This window comes from Cibotium barometz, chromosome 16 (genome assembly GCF_041138505.1).
Source record: "Cibotium barometz isolate CiBa-2024 chromosome 16, ASM4113850v1, whole genome shotgun sequence".
NCBI lineage: Eukaryota > Viridiplantae > Streptophyta > Polypodiopsida > Cyatheales > Cibotiaceae > Cibotium > Cibotium barometz.
In genome coordinates, this window is record NC_141061.1 from 2,406,451 (window position 1) to 2,430,227 (window position 23,777).

General features: G+C 36.4%; 1 protein-coding gene across 3 annotated transcripts; it reads right to left on the reverse strand.

The window, feature by feature from the left end:
- Positions 1-8,779: 8,779 nt before the first annotated feature.
- On the reverse strand, positions 8,780-21,317 carry LOC147630261 (uncharacterized). 3 transcript variants are annotated; one of them, XM_086810101.1, is made up of 6 exons: positions 21,189-21,317; positions 14,598-15,076; positions 13,078-13,163; positions 12,689-12,913; positions 9,303-9,628; positions 8,780-9,164 (listed from the first exon to the last, which is right to left on the reverse strand). In XM_086810101.1, the coding sequence occupies exons 1-6, from the start codon at positions 21,295-21,297 to the stop codon at positions 8,884-8,886; spliced, it is 1,506 nt and encodes a 501-aa protein (XP_086666227.1). In that variant the 5' UTR covers positions 21,298-21,317; the 3' UTR covers positions 8,780-8,883. The 3 variants fall into 3 exon arrangements, with proteins under 3 accessions (XP_086666227.1, XP_086666229.1, XP_086666228.1); XM_086810103.1 differs by lacking the exon at positions 21,189-21,317 and adding an exon at positions 15,471-15,592; XM_086810102.1 differs by lacking the exon at positions 21,189-21,317 and adding an exon at positions 15,465-15,616 and having other exon boundaries at positions 8,783-9,164.
- Positions 21,318-23,777: the final 2,460 nt, after the last annotated feature.

Sequence of the window (23,777 nt, forward strand, 5' to 3'; positions counted from 1 at the left end):
ATCAAATATTTATTAGATATTTATGTATGATTTATCAGGCATTAAAAGCATTTATTTCAGCTTGTACATCATTGTATGGGGCTGGAATGGCACCTACAACACTGTACACATCATCTGCATCATATGGTTTATTTTATGCAATTTTTTAGGCACATTTTTGGGGCAGCCGACATGCAGATAAAGGCATTTATGCCAGTCGTGGGCATTTTCATCTGGCCGACAGCAGGAAGGCTGGCCGACCAGCAACCCTCACTCATATATAAACAGGCGCCTCTTCATTCAGTGCCATAAGTCCATTTTCATCAAAGTGTTCTCCATCGTTTCTTCTCCAGGAAGCCTTGGGAGCAGCAGTTCAGCCACGCATCAGCATATTCAGCCATCTTCCCAACTCCTACATAGAGGGATACCAGCATACAAGTGGTGGAACTGAGCATTAGAGTCAGGACAGCCATCCTTCATCATTCTTCAGCATGTTTCCCTCTCTTCCAGGGGTAGACATCATCTAGGACAGCATAGATCCATTTGGATCTCATTGTAACCGCATTCATCATCTAATATAGCTGCATTGCATTGCATTGACACTATCTGTCTTTCTTAAGCATCATTAAGTGCAGTTTAGTTAGACTAAGCTTGTGTTTACTACAGTCGAAGACCTCACATGTCACAAAGTAACCCTACGTGTTTCATATGTGGAACTTTCACCTTTTGATATGCTCCTCCAATTGAGGACATTAATAAGTGTTATGTAAAGGCACTATAAAAGTTGTACATTTTGAGATATTGGCCACCCAAGGCCTTAGTTAGTAAGTTTTGGGTGCCCAAGTGTGAATAAGGGCCAAATGTATAAAAGGCAATTTCTGATAATGAAAGAACACAATCCCCCTTTGTGCTATGAGAGCTCTTGCCTTGTCTTGTGTGTGTGTGTGTGTGTGTGTGAGAGAGAGAGAGAGAGAGAGAGAGAGGGGGAGTATACTCTAGTCCATGTTACTCTTCTATGCATGTGTATGGGAGAGTGAGAGAGGCAGATCACCTTGCATTGTGGTGAGAGGGTGAATATTTATTGGCAAGCTTTGGACCGCAAGCGTTTTTTACAATTTTGCAAGCTTTTATTGCACTGAAGAAAATATCTATTATTACAAGATAAATGGAAGCTAATATATCATGTTTGCAACAAATACAACAACAATGAAAGACTCTCAAAGGTAGAATTTATCAAAAAGAGAAACCCTTTAGATTTTCTAACATGAATATGGCCATCAAGTTGAGACATATATTAATTCCCTTTTGCATTTAACTTATCAAAAGGAGTATCTAACATCATCATGTCTTTGCTTAAGTGTGCAAAAATGATAATCTATAAGGGAACCTAACCCTCTTGGAGTTTCTTTATAGGAAATAGTAGCCAGCACTTCTTTCACATATGTACATGACAATCATCAAAATGTAGACAATTGTAGAGTTTTTTAAAGCATCCCCATCTTCGTATCCCACCCTCAAAGATGGCTTCTTAAGCTCAGAACTCTTTGCAAGATCTCTGCTAGAAATGTTTGCTTGATGCACAAACATATGTTGATTCTCATCAAGGCCCAAGACAACTAGGAATATAAAATAGATGTGCTTGCAAGCTAGATATGACTTATTTCGTGTTTCTCTCTTTTGAAAATCAAGGCATGTGCAAGAAGGCTTGTCTTTGACATACACATCATATTGCATACCATCCATGTCAGAGCTTGTTGATATTACATGAAAGATACTCTTCTTTAATGGCACTATAACTGTCTCTCCCTTTAAGACAAATGGTTCTGACCGAGCTTTGGCAATCCTCTTACTTGCATCCCTAGATATTGTAGATCTCCATCTACACCTTTGTTTCCCTATGGAGGCATCTCTTGGTTCCTCTTGCATAGTTGTACCTGCATCCCCAAATTTTGCATGCATAGTTGGACATTCTTGTCTTGGTTGTGTTGTGGAGGTGCCCTCAACTTGTGCTTGCATACTTGAATTTCCAGACTATTTATTTTGTTCTTGTATTTGTAGCCTAAACCCTGCTTGCATAAGCACTTTTATGTACTCTTTAGTTATGCTTGTGCCCTCCTCTACAATCCAAATGATTGGAAGCTCAGGAACATGCATGATGTTGCGACCAGGATGCCAAGTGTGCGTGACATCATCATTGCAAAAGTACATCATTTGAGCTTTCTGCACTCCTGGACCTGGATGTCTTCTCTTAGAGTAGAAACAAGGAGCCACCACACCTTTTGTTAAACTTTGGATGTAACAATTACACTTTACCTGGATGTCTTCTCTCAGAGTAGAAACAAGGAGCCACCACACCTTTTGTTAAACTTTGGATGTAACAATTACACTTTACCTTACCTTCCACCTAACCTAGACATTTTAATTTAGAGTTCATTAGAGTCCTCCGTATAGCCCAAAAGTTTTGTGCACTGGTTTTTCAACTATTCCCAATGAGGCATCTCCATTTGATTGTTGCTGTGGAACTGCTCCATGGGTCTGTTGTCCTCCTGTAGCTCCAAAGTCAAAGCTAATCTTCCTTGGCCGACCTCTTTGCTTTCTATCCGTATTCTCCATCACATAATCATGTTGATGAGAGCTATTCTTCTCTATCCCAACATTGTTAGATGATCATCTCTTTCTTTAAAATGTCTCTCTATCTCCATGAATCTTTAGTGTGTCTTCATATATTGGAATCCCTACAACTACATTGTGAACAGTACGGCTCACATGTGGTGGGGTTGGTGTACTCCTAGCAATTGCTCTAGTTATCAAGGCCTCTAAACTAGAACCATCTCCCACATACTTGCCATTCATATAAGCATATTGTTTTGCATTCTCAATAAATAATTTGCCATATCAGATATACAGATGCATTATATAAAGGGATCTTTTGCTTATTTCCCTCTCTAGCTAACTAGCTTCCATGCATACTCTCAGCTAGATTTGTTCTTGGAGTGTGTGCCTCTTCTAGTGGGCTTTTTTCACTTGAACAAAAGAGTAATTAAGGAAATACCCAAAAAAAAATACAAAAAAATGATTTTCTATCCAATAAAAATCAAGGAAGGATTTACCATAGACATGAGATTCCCCTAATGGGGTATCCTCACACCCCACCAACATAGCCAAATATCTAGTGCTGAAATGCTCTTTTTATCTTGAGCTACTCCTCCTCTCCACCATTTCCTTATCACTTACATTTGGGCAAGGGCCTCATCTTTGGTTCTGCAAGTTCTCCATTCTTGACACATAAATACATGTTCTTCATGCAAATCCTTTTTTATGTAGTTCTTGGTATATTGGTGTAGACTTTGTTCCCAATGGAATAGACATGACCTTTCTCTACCATCCATAATCCTTTCAGGGTCTCCATTATATACTCCTCTCACTGCTCTCCAATTTGCATGTGCCTCGTCTGTCGTGAAGCCATAGAAGTTTGCACTATTGTAGCCACACTACTTCATGGTCTCATTAAGCATATCCCGAAACAATATTTGGCTTGTCTCATCTTCCTCCTTCATCTCACATGTCACAATAGTCATCAACTCTTGGGCACAAAAAAAATGTCAACTCCATCCAAATATATTATTTTTTTAACACAAACTATTTATTTGATATAGTGATAAGTAATCTTACCTTGGATCATACACATGGCATGCCATAGTGACCCATTCTAGTACTCTATGAGTATGGTCAGATTGAACCCATGCCATGTTGAGGTCACCATTTCCATCTCTTCTCATCCTATTTACAAGATCTACACCAGGGGCAAGTCCTTTTGTAGACATCTTGAATACAAAAACATATTTCATGTGGAAACCCTTGTCTTGCGAATCGGCTTCCTTGCAAAAAGGATACCTTGACCTCTTCTTTAGTGCCAATAGGCTTCATAGCCTTCTCCCATTGGCATCTTGGCAACGAACACTGGATGAAGTATTACACCAAAAGGTGAATACATTCTGCATTCTAAATATTCCCATGATGGAGAAGTGGCTTGGGAGATATAAGGATGCAATCAATAGACGACATGATGAGAGAAGAGCTTTCAAAAGAGCAAATCAACACTTTCCATTCCCGCTCGGCTCTTAGAACCTCTACCAAATTAGAACCTCTACCAAATGTGATTAATACATAATGGCTTTGTATGGCAATATCGATGGCATCAAAAAATGGAGAGATGATCACAAGAGAAGAGCATGAGTATGCACAAGGATGTGACCTCAAGTAAGTATATTCTTCATCTCTTTCTCATGCTTCGATCGTTATATACGTTGTTTAATTCACTATACTAAATGTCATGCTTTTGTTTAATGTTAGTACAAACGGTATAATGTAATATGGTCAGAGGGAAGGTATTTTTGCACGGAGCGTGTGGATTCTAAAAGAAACACATTTGATTGTGGTGTGATGGTAACTTTTGAGCAAGAAAGTCGAGCTAATAGACATGATACCAATGTCATAGAGGACACTATTCAAGATATTCTTGAGGTTGGGTTTATGTTGGAAATCATAGGCTCAACCATGGATCTATGGAGGATGAAATTTCTCCATGGGTTGAGGAGGAAGAAGAAGAGAGAGCAAGTTGGGCACAACATAATGTGATTGTATTATGAATGATATAAATGAACCACCAAGTACAACACCCTTTTCTCACCCTTGTATAGACATTGAACCAAATCTTTTGACTCTAACTAAGAGGTTGTTCATACCTAGAGTGTTCACACCAAGTTAGAGTGTTCACATCAAGTTGTAAACCTAATAACCGGATGTCCATATCCCTAATGTCACATGATATTTTGGTGTATTTCTAACACCCTCCCTCAACAAAATATCCATGGCTACTATGATGTCAATGCTAACTCTAGTTACTGCTTCTAAAGCTATTTATGTGATGACCATCCAAGTGCTCGTAGGTCTTACTCATGGTGGTTTACAATGCCAGTCAATGACGACAGATGCTAGAATTCTAGTTATGACTACAATTCACTTAGAATATTAGAGGGGTCACCACAGGTGGGCCGGCCTTGGCTAGTTTAGGAAGCCACATATGCCTTTTATAACATCAAGGCTATATAACAAACCCAAAAAGTCTAAAAGATTCATATTTTGGGGGATGACCCAGGCAGAGAACCCTTGACTCAACATAAAATAGAAATTTAGAAATAAAGGGAGAGTCCCCCCTTGATGACCAATATGCCAATGAAGATCTTCTTGATGTAGCTCGTAATGTCAATGTTTCTCTTGATCTTCCTCATGTTGATGTAGATCTTGATGTTGATGTAGCCCTTGGTCTTCTTCATCCTTGATTTCATTGTGTAATGAAATCCATGTAGGCAAAGACGGATCATATTCTCAATGTGTTCATAAAGCTTGACATGATGATGATGCATGTCCCTTTCATGTGATAATGCATTGAATTTGCTTAAGGAGGTCTTAGCCTTATGGCCAATGGCTTGCCCTTGTACAAATGATTTATGAGCATGATAGATGCGATACATGAAGCATATAAGCTTAGAAATCCCATTATCCCAAACAACACTGATACAAATTTATACTCGATTTTGGATTAACAAATTGACCACTCAAGTCAAGGGAAAAATCTGATTTGATGCTTCACTGAGGTTTAGCAACACTTGAATGTGAGATATGAACCATTAATGGCCCTAAAACCCTCAGATGATTAGCACTAATTAAGGTATTCATGAAAGCAATTTTTTGTATTTGAGTAGAAAATACCCTGATTTAGAGAGCACTGTCTCGGAAGGCAAAATCAAGGGGCTTTCTCAATATGATGCTTTGGAAAGAAATAGCAAGTCCCCAATGGTATGATTAAACCCTTGATGACACTAATTGATGAGTAGAACTAGCACTAATTACTTGCTTAATGACAGAAAGCTAAAAATGTTGATTTTCTTGAATCTCCTCCTTCTTTGATCATTTTGCTTCATGATTTGGGCTGTGCATAGCTTTTTGACCCAATGGGTGATCCCCAAGAGCAATTAGAACATCACTAGTTGTAGGCACCAATTTTCATTGATGAAGCTGTCTTTTGCAAGGAAGAGGAAAAATAATAAAATGGCTAATTTCTCACTAATCAAGACTAGGAAATGTGATGAGATGAGCAACGATTAAGCATGAATCACTAAGAAGCATGGCTTTGATACCATGTTGGCAATCATAGGTTCAACCATGGAGCAATGGAGGATGAAATCTCTCCATGGTTGAGGAGGAAGAAGAAGAAGAGAGAAAAGAGACAGCAAGTTGGGCACAACATAAGGTGATTATATTATGAATGATATGAGAGATGAATGAACCACCAAGTATGTAATACCCTTTTATAGGCATCAAACCCTATCTTTTGACAAGTGGTTGCGGTGCCCAGGTTTGTCCACTCAGGCTCCCTGTAAACAATTAAAAAACAAGCATTTTGACAAGTGGTTACAGGATCATGGTGCCCAGGTTTGTCCACTCAGGCTCCCTGTAAACAATTAAAAAACAGGCATTTGTTTAGTTTTAGTGGCCAATCTCTCCTAGCTAACGAGCGAATGAATTTCCTTTCAAGTTCTTATGTTGGAACATCACATGCAAAGTTGGAAATACAGTTGCATAATTTGATTAAGCATTAGATAGTCAAAAGTTCTCATTTCCTTAGGTACAAAGTCAATGTATATACCTTGTCCCAAATTTGGACTGATTCCATAAAATGATAATATGTTTTACATATAAACTCATATGAGATTCCTACTTTGGACCTTATATCTTCACATAATATAGATCTTAACTTGATTTTTGAGAAAATTTTAAGCTCTCTCTATTTTCTTTAAATATTTCAAGGTCTTTAAAGTGTTATAATATATGCCACTTCTTGCACCCACAATAACTACCACTTAAAATGCTTAATCTTGTAGATCAAAAGAATGGTGGATAGTGAGACATTAGTAGAATGTGGTGCTTAGTAAAAATTACAAATCCAATGGTTGGATTTTTAATTATCTTTTTTTCAAAATTCTTATAGGCTATTAGAAGGCCTGTAAATATTAATAATCTAATTAGTAAAATTTTATTTTTGATATAAATTATCTTATAGGGACTAGTGTACTTGTAATGGTGCATATATGGAAAAAAATCTTATAGAGACTAGTGTACTTGTAATGGTGCATATATGGAAAAAAATCTGGATCACTCTAAGTATGGAGAGATTATTTTTAATCATTCCATCATATTTTTGATTAAAATTAGACTAATTTATATTAATTTAAGCTATATTGGGTTAATTTAGGTGTATGTGTATTTTCTATTAGTTGCTTTATCATTTGAAGTACCTTTCTCTCCCAAATTTGCTCTCTAAGCATTGTCCCAGTCCAGCATAAACTGGATAAAACTGGACACCCTGACCTTGCAACAACCCCGACTCTAACTAAGAGGTTGTTCACACCTAGAGGGTTCACACCAAGTTCTCTATAAACCTAATGACCGGATGCCTGTATTCCTAATGTTACATGATATTTTGGCGTATTTCTAACAGTTTAGAGCATTTAGTCTATCATCTTTGATGTGAAATGGTTCAAGGTGATATATAGAGGTGCTCAAGCAACCGTGAGTGAAGAAACATCCAAATGGGTTCTTTCAAATTGATTCCATCAAGTTTTGGAATGATGAGAAAGATACTTTTATACTACCTCAACACTGTCACAACACGTTAGTAACCCAATCAATCACCGATAAATTTGATGAGAAAGATACTTTTGTACTACCTCAACACTGTCTCATAACAGGTTAGTAAGCCAACCAATCACTAGTAAATCTAATGAGAAAGATACTTTCGTACTACCTCAACATTATCACAAGAAGTTAGTAACCCAACCAATCATCGGTAAATCTTGATGTAGTATAATAAAAGTGTAACCCCTTTTCTTTGTGATTTTAGGTTGTGTTTCATGCCAATTGAATTGATCCAAATTGGTGGTATGTTATACAAGTTTCTCCTCATTCAAAACATATCTTTCAAGATCAAGATGTTGAGGTCAAATCTCTGGATGAGGTGCAAGTCTCAAATCGACTCATTGGAAGAAAACAATTTAGAGGAGGCTGATCAAGAGCATGAGGAACATCAATCCGAAGAAGATGATGAATCACCTATCGATCATGACAATGCTTCCTTAGATAATGACAGTGATATTGATATGGAACCCCATCTTTTCATTGAGCTTCCATTATATATAGACATTGATGAAGCAACACATATGGATCTATTACAAGATGGGATAGATTCATGATCTTGACATTGTTTCTATTTAAAAGTTTTCAACTATCTTTATTTTTTTGCTCGAAACATGGCTTTAAGGGTTCTCATGGATGTTGTTTTAAAACTATAATCATTTTCTATATGTATGTGACATGTATAACTTAAATTCAGCACACTTAACAACTCTTTGAAATTTTATGCAACGAGAATAGCAGCAAAATCTTGCTACTACTGTCTGCTATGAGTAGCGAAATTACAGTATAGCAGCGAAGTTTCGCGCTACTATTATCGCTTCTCTCAGCGGTGAAATTTCAATGTTATGGTCGCATGTTGAGCAGTGACATAATTCCCTGATATCTCAAAAGCATAAAACGTTGTTATGCCCTGACGTATTGTAGTGTATGATATTGATAGTTACATATATTTAAACATGCCATATCGAAAAGGGGTGAAAAGGTGTGGGTTTCTCTTTTAGTGCCAAAAAAAGAAGAAAAGAAAATCATAGTTTTCTATCGTGATTTTAGTGCTTTATTACTAGAACTAATTATTCATGGAATTTCCATAGGATCAACCATAAGCATGCTCACTTTTGAAGCGGTTGAAAACATTTGTGGTGCCTAGTATCAAGGCATACAACCTTGCAACCACTTCTGTTGAATCTCTAGAGGGAGAGCATGTAGAGGATCATAGTACAAAAACTTAAGACCATCCTTTACTCCAGGTGCTGTGAATTCTGAAATCCCTATCACAGGATCATAATAGCCAAAAGAGCAAGCTAATCGCTTTCCACCACCACCAGGCAAGTCTACCATAAATTTAGGAGTATAATATCCAGAGATGGTCCCTTGAATGTGCTTCTCCAAGTGCAAGATGACTGACAATGGTGTACGCAAGTCCTCCACCCCTGTAAAAGTCCAATAATCCATGATAGTATTCTCACTATCAAGGTCCATGTACACTAATATTTAATTACAAATTAATATATTCAAATGTAAATAAAACACACATACATAACCATAGAGAAGAGAGTTTCAATTCTTACCTTTTACCATGTGGCCTTGAAAAACGTAATAAGGTTGAATGTTGAGATATGCTATCTTACGAATGAGTATTGACATGGTAGAAACTGAATCATTAATACCCTTGAGCAAAGGTGTTTGATTGCGTAGAGTTATTCCTAGTGAAAAAAGTCGAAGGGCTACCAGCTCTGTGACCCAAGTGATCTCATTTGGGTGATTGAAATGCACTTGAATAGATACATGCTTTCCTAGTCTTTGACCCTTCTTCACCACATTTAAGAGTGCATTAGTCCAATGCTTATCGCTTAGGAAACGCATCGGTGCTGCAGTCAAGCCCCGCGTTGCAAATCTGAATGCATTCAAAAGCAAAGTTACATTTTAACTTTTGTTGCGACCTCTTTAGAAAATATGTAATATTTCATGTAGATTCATCATTTTTTCCTTTCAAAATATCAAGATAATAAGGGAGGGTGGTGCAAGGGTATATGAAGAAACATTGATCATACATGAAGAAAGCATGGTGTATGGTAGTAGAATAGAAATGAAGAACTATAGGGGTGGACGATAAATGAACAAGTACTTGTAGGACATAGGAAAATCATTTATAAGGTGTTCAAAATAATTTGAATGCTTAAAGAGGAATGGCCAATGGTGCAAAATAATAGGAAACTTTTAAAATGTCATTGAGCAATAGATAAAATGTCATTGAGCAATAGATAAAATTTCTCACATCAAGTGTCAACACAAAACCCATGATTAATATGTTACACATCTCTAAATGTTAAAGACACACGCTTAGTATTGCTCTTTTAAAGAACTTCATAGATTCTAAGGTCCAAGCTTCTATATGACACACGCATACGCACCCCCCTCTTTGTGTTTGTGTGTGTGTGTGTGTGTGTGTGTGTGTGAGAGAGAGAGAGAGAGAGAGAGAGAGAGAGAGAGAGAGATCTCATTTATCTTAGCCATGCAAACTATATTAGAGTCTATATATTTATTATATTGTAACCAAAGAACCCATTCGTACTTGGTCATAGAATGAAGGACCAAGGTATGATATTGTTTACACGAATATGATTTTTAGATGTAATATACTTATTGATTGAAATTTGTATGTCATTCTTTTTTGTTCTCTTTCAAATGTAGCATTGGTTTCTTTCTCATAAAATGCCTCTAAATGAGGCCCATTGCTAGGAAATATTTGTAAAGAAAAATAATATACTATGGACCAAAGAAGATAAAAGAAAACAAGGTATTATCTCTCGTTTTAAAAATGTATGTGAACAATAGGCTTCATGTTAACATGTTGGGTTTTCGTATGTATTTGGGAGGCACAAATTAAGTTGATCCTCTGTAGGCAAGTGTTCTCACTATTTGTATATTAAGAGAGGCATTGCGTTCTCCTATTAATGATTGAGGAGCGTCAACAATTATCCTAATGTTGAATGGTTATGTAAGGATGATTTAGATGAGATGAATATAAGCTAGTGAATGTAGAAATGTGGATAAACATTTATGAGTCAAAAATTGTGAGATAACTAAGAATCTAGAAGCTTCATTTGGAGCTATATATTGATGTACTTGATGGGTTTTAGATTAATGGATTTATTATGAAAATATTATCTTAAGTAATATTAGTGTACTTATCATTGTGTTTAGCTTGTCCTAATAGAGGATTTAACCATATTTCCTAATCATCCATGATGTGTGCATTTGCTTTGATTCTCATGATTCATAATACTCCTTTGCTAAGCTACATCAATTCCTATAATAGCAATTTACATGAGACCTTTCGATGTAGTAGTTGAATGGTAGCTTCTTTAACATTGACCTCCTCAAAATTGATAGCCCTTCTGCATGTGGTAGCTCAAACTCTATCTTGCCTTTGCAAACTATTAGCCAATTGACGAGCGACTATTTGTTCCTCTTGGTGTAGTAGCACATCACACATTGTCACTTCTTATGATTGCAACAAGCTAACACTGGCCAAGAAGTTCCATCTCCCTTCTTTTGTGTGGCTTGGAGAAAACTCCAAGGATTATAACCAATAAAAAGTTGGGTGTAAACTTTGACAAAAGGGCTAAACTATAAACCCTTAGTTGGTATGTTATAAAAGAGCTTTCACACCTAGGGAGGCTATTCACATGGCAATAAAACTCTTGTACTCATCATACATAACCATCATTGTTGGGTGTTCCTCATCAACTTGTGCACTAGCTACAATACTTCATTGACATGGACTGCACCATGTACTTGGGTATCATCATTGACTTGTATATCATGATGTATCATTAAAAAAAAACTTGTTACCAAACTCTTTATATGTTTTATAGTTAAACAGAAATTTGTTACCAAACTCATTATATGTTTTGTAGTTAAACAAAAATAAGAACATGAAGGTTCAACCAAGGTACTCTTTTAATTAGAAGTGGCATTGTGTTTAACTGCCATGCCCAAACATTTGTTCTAAAATGGTTGTAAGTGAAAAGAGCAAAACTGATTGTGTGTGAAAACTCGTGTTTTCTTCTCAAGGTTCATATTAGATACATGAAAGATATAAATGGGTTCCTCTAAGGTAGAGAATTTTAGTGCTTGGATTGGTGCCAATTTTGTCTCACTTTGGTGTAGAGTGGCCCTACGGTGTGTGCAGCATGCGATCAAGCAAGAGTTTTGACGAGGTTTCGACCATTAACCTACATCACTCTCACCTACGAGTAATGGAAATGTAGGGGTTTGAAGAGAAGATGTCGAGACACGTGTATCTCCAAAGGGGAGGTGTAAAGTATTGTGTATGCATATGTGTTTAGGTGACAAAAGTTCACTCAGTCATGTATGTGTCATGAGGCAAGACTTATTGTTTATACTTAAAGGGGGGGCATGGTGTTATCCTATTAATGGTGGTTGAGGAGAGGTAAAAGTTCTCCTATTGATGGTGGTTGAGGGGAGGTAAAAGTTCTCCTAATTTTGATTTCGTGAAGATGAATGTAAGTGAAGAAATGTGGCAAGGTGGAGAAACATTTATGAGACACATGCTAGGTGCTAAACATATGCTTAGTTGTAGCCACATGCAGTGTGGAGTCACATGTATTACACTAAGAGTTAAGACGTCCTTGCATGGATCTAGAAGCTTCATTCAAACCTATATTTAGATGGAACTATTAAGAGAAAATTATCTAGACTAGTGAACTTGTTATTATGTTTATCTTGTCCTCATCAAGTTAAATTATTGTGTTTATCTTGACCTAATCAAGTTAAATCATATTTCCTAATCTATCACAAGTGTGTACATCTGCATTGATCTACCCCCCAAAGTAATTATTTTTTAAGTTATTGGAGGTGGGATGATCATTGTGAGAGACTCCCATATCAAATGCATGAAACAAAAGAGATTTGATTAAGCTAAATTCACCTTATGCGACGAATGTGAGGAATTGACAACAATGTGTTGCCAATGAGTTCAATATCTTCCGATGTTAAGAAGAATGTGTCACCTCCACTTATAAGAACATCCTCAAGCCTATGACATGAAGTAATGTATTTGAAACAATTTTGCCAACGTTCTTTGTTAGGCATGAAATGTTGTTTTTGTAGCACTTGAGTTTCTTCCCCTATGCTATAGCTTCTGGTGCAAAACCTACGTAAAGATAGAAAATGTTAATTTCATCACAAAAAAAATGCTTCAACAGAAAATATTCAATTGTAAAAAATATTATTTACACTAGTGCAACTATATTATGTGAGGAAACATGTGGAGAACACACATGTTCCATTTGTAAGTTCCTAGTAAAAAAACCAAACCTGCAATATATTGGACACATAGATGTGGCAAGAAATAAAGCTTTATCAGGGTAGCGATGAACAATTCCAGGTACTGGAGAGTCACTCTGCACATGAGATGAAAATTACATCGAAAATATTAACAGCATTTTGAAAGGGTTGTATAGTACACCCTTGTCATTGCTTGGTCTTTCTTTCTTTCAAGCTAACAAAGCTACTCTACTAGATTAATTCAATCATTATAACTAACAAGATCATGTATTACACCCTTGACATAGATTGATATCCTTTCTTACCCTTGACATAGATTGATATCCTTTCTTTCTAACTAACTAACAAGGTTACTCCATTGTCATAGTTTTTTGGGATTATTGGAATTATAGGACACCTTGTCACATATTCTTGGAATTTTTTGTTAATATTACATATGACTAAAAATATGCCTTTTCAAATATATATTTTTTGGATCTTTTGTGCTTGTGTGCCTTCATGCTGCTGTGAATAGCCAGCAAGTCTTGAATCCAGCACCTCATGCTTGGGACTTCAACACCTTACCGCCGCTAGGCTATCTCCATTGGAACCTTTTCAAAGATTATATATATATATATATATATATATATATATATATATATATATATATATATATACATACATACATACATACATACATACATACATACATACATATGTATGTATGTATGTATATGTATATAAATTGATCCTTAAAGAAGAGGAGAAAGGAACATTGGTGAAGAGGATTTAAAAGGGGGGAGGGTTGCAATCTTTTGCTATAAATATAGACGGGGTCCTTTTTAAAAAAGAACACTAACTAGCAAGATTATAGTACACCCTTGTCATGGTTGCCATGGATTGATAACCTTTCTTTCTCACTAGCTAACATGATTACAAATTGGGGGAATCTAGTTATTAGGATTACACCCTTGTCATGGATTGATACCCTTTCTTTCTAACCACCTAATGGGGTTACTCCATTGGAGAGTTTTGTTGAAAATGAGAAATGTGATATATGCAAGAAGAGTAGCAACATCATCTGGTGTCTCCTACCTTTTTTCCATTTTTCTACCACAAAATCCATGAGCTCTTTATATAGCTTGAGATGGAAGATAAAAACTCATGCATTTCCAAGATTTGGACCAATCGTGATTTTTTATCCCACATGAAATTATGTTCTCCCTTTCAACTCATTATACCATGATGGAATAATCCTGTAACGACCTTAACCTATGGAGGCTCCAACCTAAGTATCAAACCTTCAAACTATAAAGAAGTAACTAGCACTTTATACCTTTAAGTACATGATAGTCATGCATGCATGATTATATCTTCAATTATATCCTCACTATATAAGGAAGTAACTCGTAGTTTATACATTTTAGCATTATACTCATGCATAGCTATACCTTGAATTATATCTTCAAAATATAATAAAGTAACTCATGCTAGTTGCTTCTTCCTTCTAGCATGTATGATAAGTGATGGAGGAGGAGGAGTTGGAGTTGAATTGCGTAGCTGCTATATACCTGTTCTGCCAACGAATCGAATTTGAGCATGGGGTGGTCGGGAAGCCGCTGTGAGTGCATGGGCAGAAACTGCTTGCGCAAGGGATCTTGTGATACATTTGTCCAATCCATGCACGATAGCACATAGGGTGTGAGAGACACACTCATTGGCGATGTACGCATTCCCTCCAAGATATCATCCCTGCTTGTATCATCATAAGGGATAACACTCTCCAAAAACTTCACAATCTCCTCCTCTTTTCGTAAGGTGTTCGCCAATTGCCACTTATAGTTTAAGAATTCATCTTGTGAAACGTGTTCAAAAAGAGGTATTTTCTTCCAAAACGGCTCCATTGAAATTGGGGCTCCTTCGAGCTGCAAGAAGCTATCAGTACCGTATAAGGTAGATGCGCCGGCTGCTAGAGGAGGTGTGGCCCTGCTTGTAGACGATAATAATTTGGGTCTTCCGATATTTGTGATTTGCCATGGGGTCGAAGCTCCTGCATCAACCTATTCTGTCAACTGCGGCAAGAGAGGCAGAGAGAGAGAGGGGGAAGCGTGGCTACATGACAGCCCGACCAGAAAACGAGGGAGACAGAAAGTTAGCGCCTATACACGACAGCCCAACTGGCAAGCGAGGCAGAGAGAGAGAGAGAGAGAGAGGGAGAGGGGAGGGAATCGTGGCTATAAGACAGCCCGACCAGCAAACGAGCCACAGAGAGAGAGAGAGAGAGAGAGAGAGAGCCCAACAAGCTAGCGAGCAAGAGCTCAAAATTGAACGCAATACTGATCAGCAAAAGAAAAAATGGAATGCGATACTGATTAGCTTTAAAAGAAATTGAATGCGGTTATACTGATTCTCGAATGCGGACTCGTAGACAAGCTCACCATGACCTTGAGACCGGACCTTTGAGTTGCCTCGACGTTTTCCCGCCATGCTTAATGGATCAATTAACGTTCCGGTGAGTACCGAGCTGCAAAGAGAAACTGCCATGGTTGCCACAACGTAATGAAGAAAGCGCCACTAGCTATTTTTATATTGGAGGGTCTGTAGAGTTTGCCTGTGTCTTGAACTCAGTAAAACTTTTCTTGACTAATAGTAGAGTTTGTTGGCTTGAGGGCTTGAACTTCTTGATAGACAATGACCTTGACTAAACGTAGTTTTCTTTCATCTTTCATCTAGAAGAGTTTCACAAAGTTGCCACGTGGCAAGATTTTGGAAGTTCTAGAAAGGGAGGACGGAGTTTGGGTAGAATTTGATTTTGGAAGCCTCTAAAGATGTGCGGAGCACGGGTTCCCAACTAGTAGAAATAACGCTCAGCTTTCTTGATTAAAATTGATCTTGACCGGAGGGACTTTTCTTTCTTGAATAATCGAATGGAGTAATAGAGTTTGGCTAAGGCTTCAACTTTCTAATAGAAAATGATGCTAACCAAATATAATTTTCTTTCTTGGCAGATAGTAGAAAGCCATAGTAGAGTTTGGCTAACATTTGATATTCTTGATAGAAATAATAGAAAGGAATGGTAAATTCTGCCTGGCTAGCACTTGACCTTCTTCATAGACAATGATCTTCACCAAATGTAGTTTTCTCTCTTTCTTCATTTGCGTATTGGGGACTTTTCTTGGATATTCCTACTAGATGACTTTGGAGGATAAGATGGAAGATGGTGTGTAGGAAAATATCTTTTTTGTCATACAAAATCACTTTTATCCCACAAAAAGAGAGCCAATAGCATAGTTTGATCTTCTCGATAAAAAATAATCTTGGCCAAACATAGTTTTCTTAGTCCCTTCCATTATTGATAGTAAGAATCAAGATTATCCTATTGATAAACCATTTGTTCCCGAGTGTTACGATAAGCTAGAAACTAATCTCTTTTTGTATTCCGATGTAAAGGGAGTTTTCTTTCTTGACTAATAGAATGGAATAATAGAGTGTGGCTAAGGCTTCAACTTCCTAATAGGAAATGATGCTAACAAGATATGGTTTTCTTTCTTGGCAACTAGTAGAAAGCAATAGTAGAGTTTGGCTAACATTTGATATTCTTGATAGAAATAATACAAAGGAGTGGTGCATTTTGACTAACACTTCACCAAGCGTAGTTTTCTCTCTTTGTTCATGTGGGTATTGGGGACTCCTCTTGGATATTCCTACTAGATGATTGTTGTGATGAATAAGAGGTAAGGTGGTGTGTAGGGCAAATATCTTTTTTGTCCTATAAAATCACTTTTTCCTAGAAAAAGAGAGGAAGGATTATCATAGTTTGACCTTTTCGATATGCCCAAACATAGTTTTCTTTTACAAAGGAATAGAAAATGAACTTGCCCAAACATAGTTTTCTTTCTTGATTGATAGAAATAACGCTTAACTTTCTTTGATTAAATATGATCTTGACCAAAGTGAGTTTTCTTTCTTGAGTAGTAGAATGGAATAATAGTGTTTGGCTAAGGCATCAACTTCGTAATAGAAAATGATGCTAACCAAATATAATTTTCTTTGTTGTGGCAGATAGTAGAAAGCCATAGTAGAGTTTGGCTAACATTTGATATTCTTGATAGAAATAATAGAAAGGGATGGTAAATTCTGGCTAGCACTTGACCTTCTTCATAGACAATTTCTTTCACCAAATGTAGTTTTCTCTCTTTCTTCATTTGGGTATTGGTTGGGACTCTTCTTGGAAATTCCTGCTAGATGACTTTAATGGATTAGAGGGAAGGTGGTGTGTAGGCAAATATCTTTTTGTTATATAAAACCACTTTTTTCCACAAAAAGAGAGGAAGGAATAGCATAGTTTAATCTTCTCGATAAAAAATAATCTTGCCCATATGTAGTTTTCTTGGTGCCTTCCCATTATTGATAGTAAGAATCAAGATTATCCTATTGATAAACCATTTGTTCCCGAGTGTTACGAGGCGACAAGCTAGAAACTAATCTCTTTCTGTATTCCGATGCAAAGGGAGTTTTCTTTCTTGACTAATAGAATGGAATAATAGAGTGTGGCTAAGGCTTCAACTTCCCAATAGGAAATGATGCTAACAAAATATGGTTTTCTTTCTTGGCAACTAGTAGAAAGCAATAGTAGAGTTTGGCTAACATTTGATATTCTTGATAGAAATAATACAAAGGAATGGTGCATTTTGACTAACACTTCACCAAGCGTAGTTTTCTCTCTTTGTTCATGTGGGTATTGGGGACTAGATGATTGTTGTGATGAATAAGAGGTAAGGTGGTATGTAGGGCAAATATCTTTTTTGTCCTATAAAATCACTTTTTCCTAGAAAAAGAGAGGAAGGATTATCATAGTTTGACCTTTTCGATATGCCCAAACATAGTTTTCTTTTACAAAGGAATAGAAAATTAACTTGCCCAAACATAGTTTTCTTTCTTGATTGATAGAAATAACGCTTAGCTTTTTTTGATTAAATATGATCTTGACCAAAGGGAGTTTTCTTTCTTGAGTAGTAGAATGGAATAATAGTGTTTGGCTAAGGCATCAACTTCGTAATAGAAAATGATGCTAACCAAATATAATTTTCTTTGTTTGGCAGATAGTAGAAAGCCATAGTAGAGTTTGGCAAACATTTGATATTCTTGATAGAAATAGGATGGTAAATTCTGGCTAGCACTTGACCTTCTTCATAGACAACGATCTTCACCAAATGTAGTTTTCTCTCTTTCTTTATTTGGGTATTGGGGACTCTTCTTGGAAATTCCTGCTAGATGACTTTAATGGATTAGAGGGAAGGTGGTGTGTAGGCAAATATCTTTTTGTTATATAAAATCACTTTTTCCCACAAAGAGAGAGGAAGGAATAGTATATTTTAATCTTCTCGATAAAAAATAATTTTGCCCAAATGTAGTTTTCTTGGTGCCTTCCCATTATTGATAGTAAGAATCAAGATTATCCTATTGATAAACCATTTGTTCCCAAGTGTGACAAGCTAGAAACTCGTCTCTTTCTGTATCCCGATGCAAAGGGAGTTTTCTTTCTCGACTAATAGAATGGAATAATAGAGTGTGAGTAAGGCTTCAACTTCCTAATAGGAAATGATGCTAACAAAATATAGTTTTCTTTCTTGGCAAAACAACTAGTAGAAAGCTATAGTCGTGTTTGGCTAACATTTGATATTCTTGATAGAAATAATACAAAGGAATGGTGCATTCTGGAGTGGCTAACATTTCACCAAGCGTAGTTTTCTCTCTTTGTTCATGTGGGAATTGGGGACTCCTCTTCGATATTGTGATGGATAAGAGGTAAGGTGGTGTGTAGGGAAACATATTTTTTGTCCTATAAAATCACTTTTTCCTGGAAAAAGAGAGGAAGAAATAGCATAGTTTGACCTTTTCAATATGCCCAAACATAGTTTTCTTTTACAAAGGATCATGCCCAAACATAGTTTTCTTTCTTGATTGATAGAAATAACGCTTAGCTTTTTTCGATTAAATATTATCTTGACCAAATGGAGTTTTCTTTCTTGACTAGTAGAATGGAATAATAGAGTTTGGCTAAGGCTTCAAATTCATAATAGAAAATGATGCTAACCAAATATAATTTTCTTTCTTGGTAGATAGTAGAAAGCGATAGTAGAGTTTGGCTAACATTTGATATTCTTGATAGAAATAATAGAAAGGGATGGTAAATTCTGGCTAGCGCTTGACCTTCTTCACAGACAATGATCTTCACGAACAAATGTAGTTTTCTCTCTTTCTTCATTTGGGTATTGGGGACTCTTCTTGGAAATTCCTGCTAGATGACTTTGATGGACAAGAGGGAAGGTGCTATGTGGGCAAATATCTTTTTTGTCATATAAAATCACTTTTTCCCACAAAAAGATAGGAAGGAATAGCATAGTTTAATCTTCTCGGTAAAAAATAATCTTGTCCAAACGTAGTTTTCTTGGTGCCTTCCCATTATTGATAGTAAGAATCAAGATTATCCTATTGATAAACCATTTGTTCCTGAGTGTTACGACAAGCTAGAAACTATTCTTTTTGTATTCCGATGCAAAGGGAGTTTTCTTTCTTGACTAATAGAATGTAATAATAGAGTGTGGGTAAGGCTTCAACTTCTTAATAGGAAATGATGCCAACAAAATATAGTTTTCTTTCTTGGCAGCTAGTAAAAAGCAATAGTAGAGTTTGGCTAACATTTGATATTCTTGATAGAAATAATACAAAGGAATGGTGCATTCTGGCTAACACTTCACCAAGTGTATTTTTCTCTCTTTGTTCATGTGGGTATTGGGGACTCCTCTTGGATATTCCTACTAGATGACTGTGATGGATAAGAGGTAAGGTGGTGTGTAGGGAAAATATCTTTTTTAACCTGTAAAATCACTTTTTCCTACAAAAAGAGAGGATGGAATAGCATAGTTTGTCCTTTTCGATATGCCCAAACGTAGTTTTATTTTACAAAGGAATAGAAAATGATCTTGCCCAAACATAGTTTTCTTTCTTGATTGATAGAAATAACGCTTAGCTTTTTTTGATTAAATATGATCTTGACCAAAGGGATTTTTCTTTCTTGACTAGTAGAATGGAATAATAGAGTTTGGCTAAGGCTTCAACTTCATAATAGAAAATGATGCTAACCAAATATAATTTTCTTTCTTGGCAGATAGTAGAAAGCAATAGTAGAGTTTGGCTAACATTTGATATTCTTGATAGAAATAATAGAAAGGGATGGTAAATTTTGGCTAGCACTTGACCTTCTACATAGACAATGATCTTCACCAAATCTAGTTTTCTCTCTTTCTTCATTTGGGTATTGGGGACTCTTCTTGGAAATTCCTGCTAGATGACTTTGATGGATAAGAGGGAAGGTGGTGTGTAGGCAAATATTTTTTTTGTCATATAAAATCAATTTTTCCCACAAAAAGATAGGAAGGAATAGCATAGTTTAATCTTCTCGATAAAAAATAGTCTTGTCCAAATGTAGTTTTCTTGGTGCCTTCCCATTATTGATAGTACGAATCAAGATTATCCTATTGATAAACCATTTGTTCCCGAGTGTGACAAGCTAGAAACTATTCTCTTTTTGTATTCTGATGCAAAGGGAGTTTTCTTTCTTGACTAATAGAATGTAATAATAGAGAGTGTGGGCAAGGCTTCAACTTCCTAATAGGAAATGATGCTAACGAAAGCAATAGTAGAGTTTGGCTAGCATTTGATATTCTTAATAGAAATAATACAAAGGATTGGTGCATTCTAGCTAACACTTTACCAAGCATAGTTTTCTCTCTTTGTTCATGTGGGTATTGGGGACTCCTCTTGGATATTCCTACTAGATGACTGTGATGGATAATAGGTAAGGTGGTGTGTAGGACAAATATCTTTTTTGTCCTATTAAATCACTTTTTCCTAGAAAAAGAGAGGAAGGAATAGCATAGTTTGACCTTTTCGATATGCCTTTTGCTCTTTATATTGGCATTATGTTCTCTGAAGACAACAAGCTGACATGTGCATTTTTCGAGGTGTACTCAGTACTGGCCATGCTGAGGTGTCCATGGTCGCACCTTTGTCATCAGTTTTCTTTAGACTGATTAGCTTTAAAAGAAATTGAATGCGGTTATACTGATTCTCGAATGCGGACTCGTAGACAAGCTCACCATGACCTTGAGACCGGACCTTTGAGTTGCCTCGACGTTTTCCCGCCATGCTTAATGGATGATCCATTAACGTTCCGGTGAGTACCGAGCTGCAAAGAGAAACTGCCATGGTTGCCACAACGTAATGAAGAAAGCGCCACTAGCTATTTTTATATTGGAGGGTCTGTAGAGTTTGCCTGTGTCTTGAACTCAGTAAAACTTTTCTTGACTAATAGTAGAGTTTGTTGGCTTGAGGGCTTGAACTTCTTGATGGACAATGACCTTGACTAAACGTAGTTTTCTTTCATCTTTCATCTAGAAGAGTTTCACAAAGTTGCCACGTGGCAAGATTTTGGAAGTTCTAGAAAGGGAGGACGGAGTTTGGGTAGAATTTGATTTTGGAAGCCTCTAAAGATGTGCGGAGCACGGGTTCCCAACTAGTAGAAATAACGCTCAGCTTTCTTGATTAAAATTGATCTTGACCGGAGGGACTTTTCTTTCTTGAATAATCGAATGGAGTAATAGAGTTTGGCTAAGGCTTCAACTTTCTAATAGAAAATGATGCTAACCAAATATAATTTTCTTTCTTGGCAGATAGTAGAAAGCCATAGTAGAGTTTGGCTAACATTTGATATTCTTGATAGAAATAATAGAAAGGAATGGTAAATTCTGCCTGGCTAGCACTTGACCTTCTTCATAGACAATGATCTTCACCAAATGTAGTTTTCTCTCTTTCTTCATTTGCGTATTGGGGACTTTTCTTGGATATTCCTACTAGATGACTTTGGAGGATAAGATGGAAGATGGTGTGTAGGAAAATATCTTTTTTGTCATACAAAATCACTTTTATCCCACAAAAAGAGAGCCAATAGCATAGTTTGATCTTCTCGATAAAAAATAATCTTGGCCAAACATAGTTTTCTTAGTCCCTTCCATTATTGATAGTAAGAATCAAGATTATCCTATTGATAAACCATTTGTTCCCGAGTGTTACGATAAGCTAGAAACTAATCTCTTTTTGTATTCCGATGTAAAGGGAGTTTTCTTTCTTGACTAATAGAATGGAATAATAGAGTGTGGCTAAGGCTTCAACTTCCTAATAGGAAATGATGCTAACAAGATATGGTTTTCTTTCTTGGCAACTAGTAGAAAGCAATAGTAGAGTTTGGCTAACATTTGATATTCTTGATAGAAATAATACAAAGGAGTGGTGCATTTTGACTAACACTTCACCAAGCGTAGTTTTCTCTCTTTGTTCATGTGGGTATTGGGGACTCCTCTTGGATATTCCTACTAGATGATTGTTGTGATGAATAAGAGGTAAGGTGGTGTGTAGGGCAAATATCTTTTTTGTCCTATAAAATCACTTTTTCCTAGAAAAAGAGAGGAAGGATTATCATAGTTTGACCTTTTCGATATGCCCAAACATAGTTTTCTTTTACAAAGGAATAGAAAATGAACTTGCCCAAACATAGTTTTCTTTCTTGATTGATAGAAATAACGCTTAACTTTCTTTGATTAAATATGATCTTGACCAAAGTGAGTTTTCTTTCTTGAGTAGTAGAATGGAATAATAGTGTTTGGCTAAGGCATCAACTTCGTAATAGAAAATGATGCTAACCAAATATAATTTTCTTTGTTGTGGCAGATAGTAGAAAGCCATAGTAGAGTTTGGCTAACATTTGATATTCTTGATAGAAATAATAGAAAGGGATGGTAAATTCTGGCTAGCACTTGACCTTCTTCATAGACAATTTCTTTCACCAAATGTAGTTTTCTCTCTTTCTTCATTTGGGTATTGGTTGGGACTCTTCTTGGAAATTCCTGCTAGATGACTTTAATGGATTAGAGGGAAGGTGGTGTGTAGGCAAATATCTTTTTGTTATATAAAACCACTTTTTTCCACAAAAAGAGAGGAAGGAATAGCATAGTTTAATCTTCTCGATAAAAAATAATCTTGCCCATATGTAGTTTTCTTGGTGCCTTCCCATTATTGATAGTAAGAATCAAGATTATCCTATTGATAAACCATTTGTTCCCGAGTGTTACGAGGCGACAAGCTAGAAACTAATCTCTTTCTGTATTCCGATGCAAAGGGAGTTTTCTTTCTTGACTAATAGAATGGAATAATAGAGTGTGGCTAAGGCTTCAACTTCCCAATAGGAAATGATGCTAACAAAATATGGTTTTCTTTCTTGGCAACTAGTAGAAAGCAATAGTAGAGTTTGGCTAACATTTGATATTCTTGATAGAAATAATACAAAGGAATGGTGCATTTTGACTAACACTTCACCAAGCGTAGTTTTCTCTCTTTGTTCATGTGGGTATTGGGGACTAGATGATTGTTGTGATGAATAAGAGGTAAGGTGGTATGTAGGGCAAATATCTTTTTTGTCCTATAAAATCACTTTTTCCTAGAAAAAGAGAGGAAGGATTATCATAGTTTGACCTTTTCGATATGCCCAAACATAGTTTTCTTTTACAAAGGAATAGAAAATTAACTTGCCCAAACATAGTTTTCTTTCTTGATTGATAGAAATAACGCTTAGCTTTTTTTGATTAAATATGATCTTGACCAAAGGGAGTTTTCTTTCTTGAGTAGTAGAATGG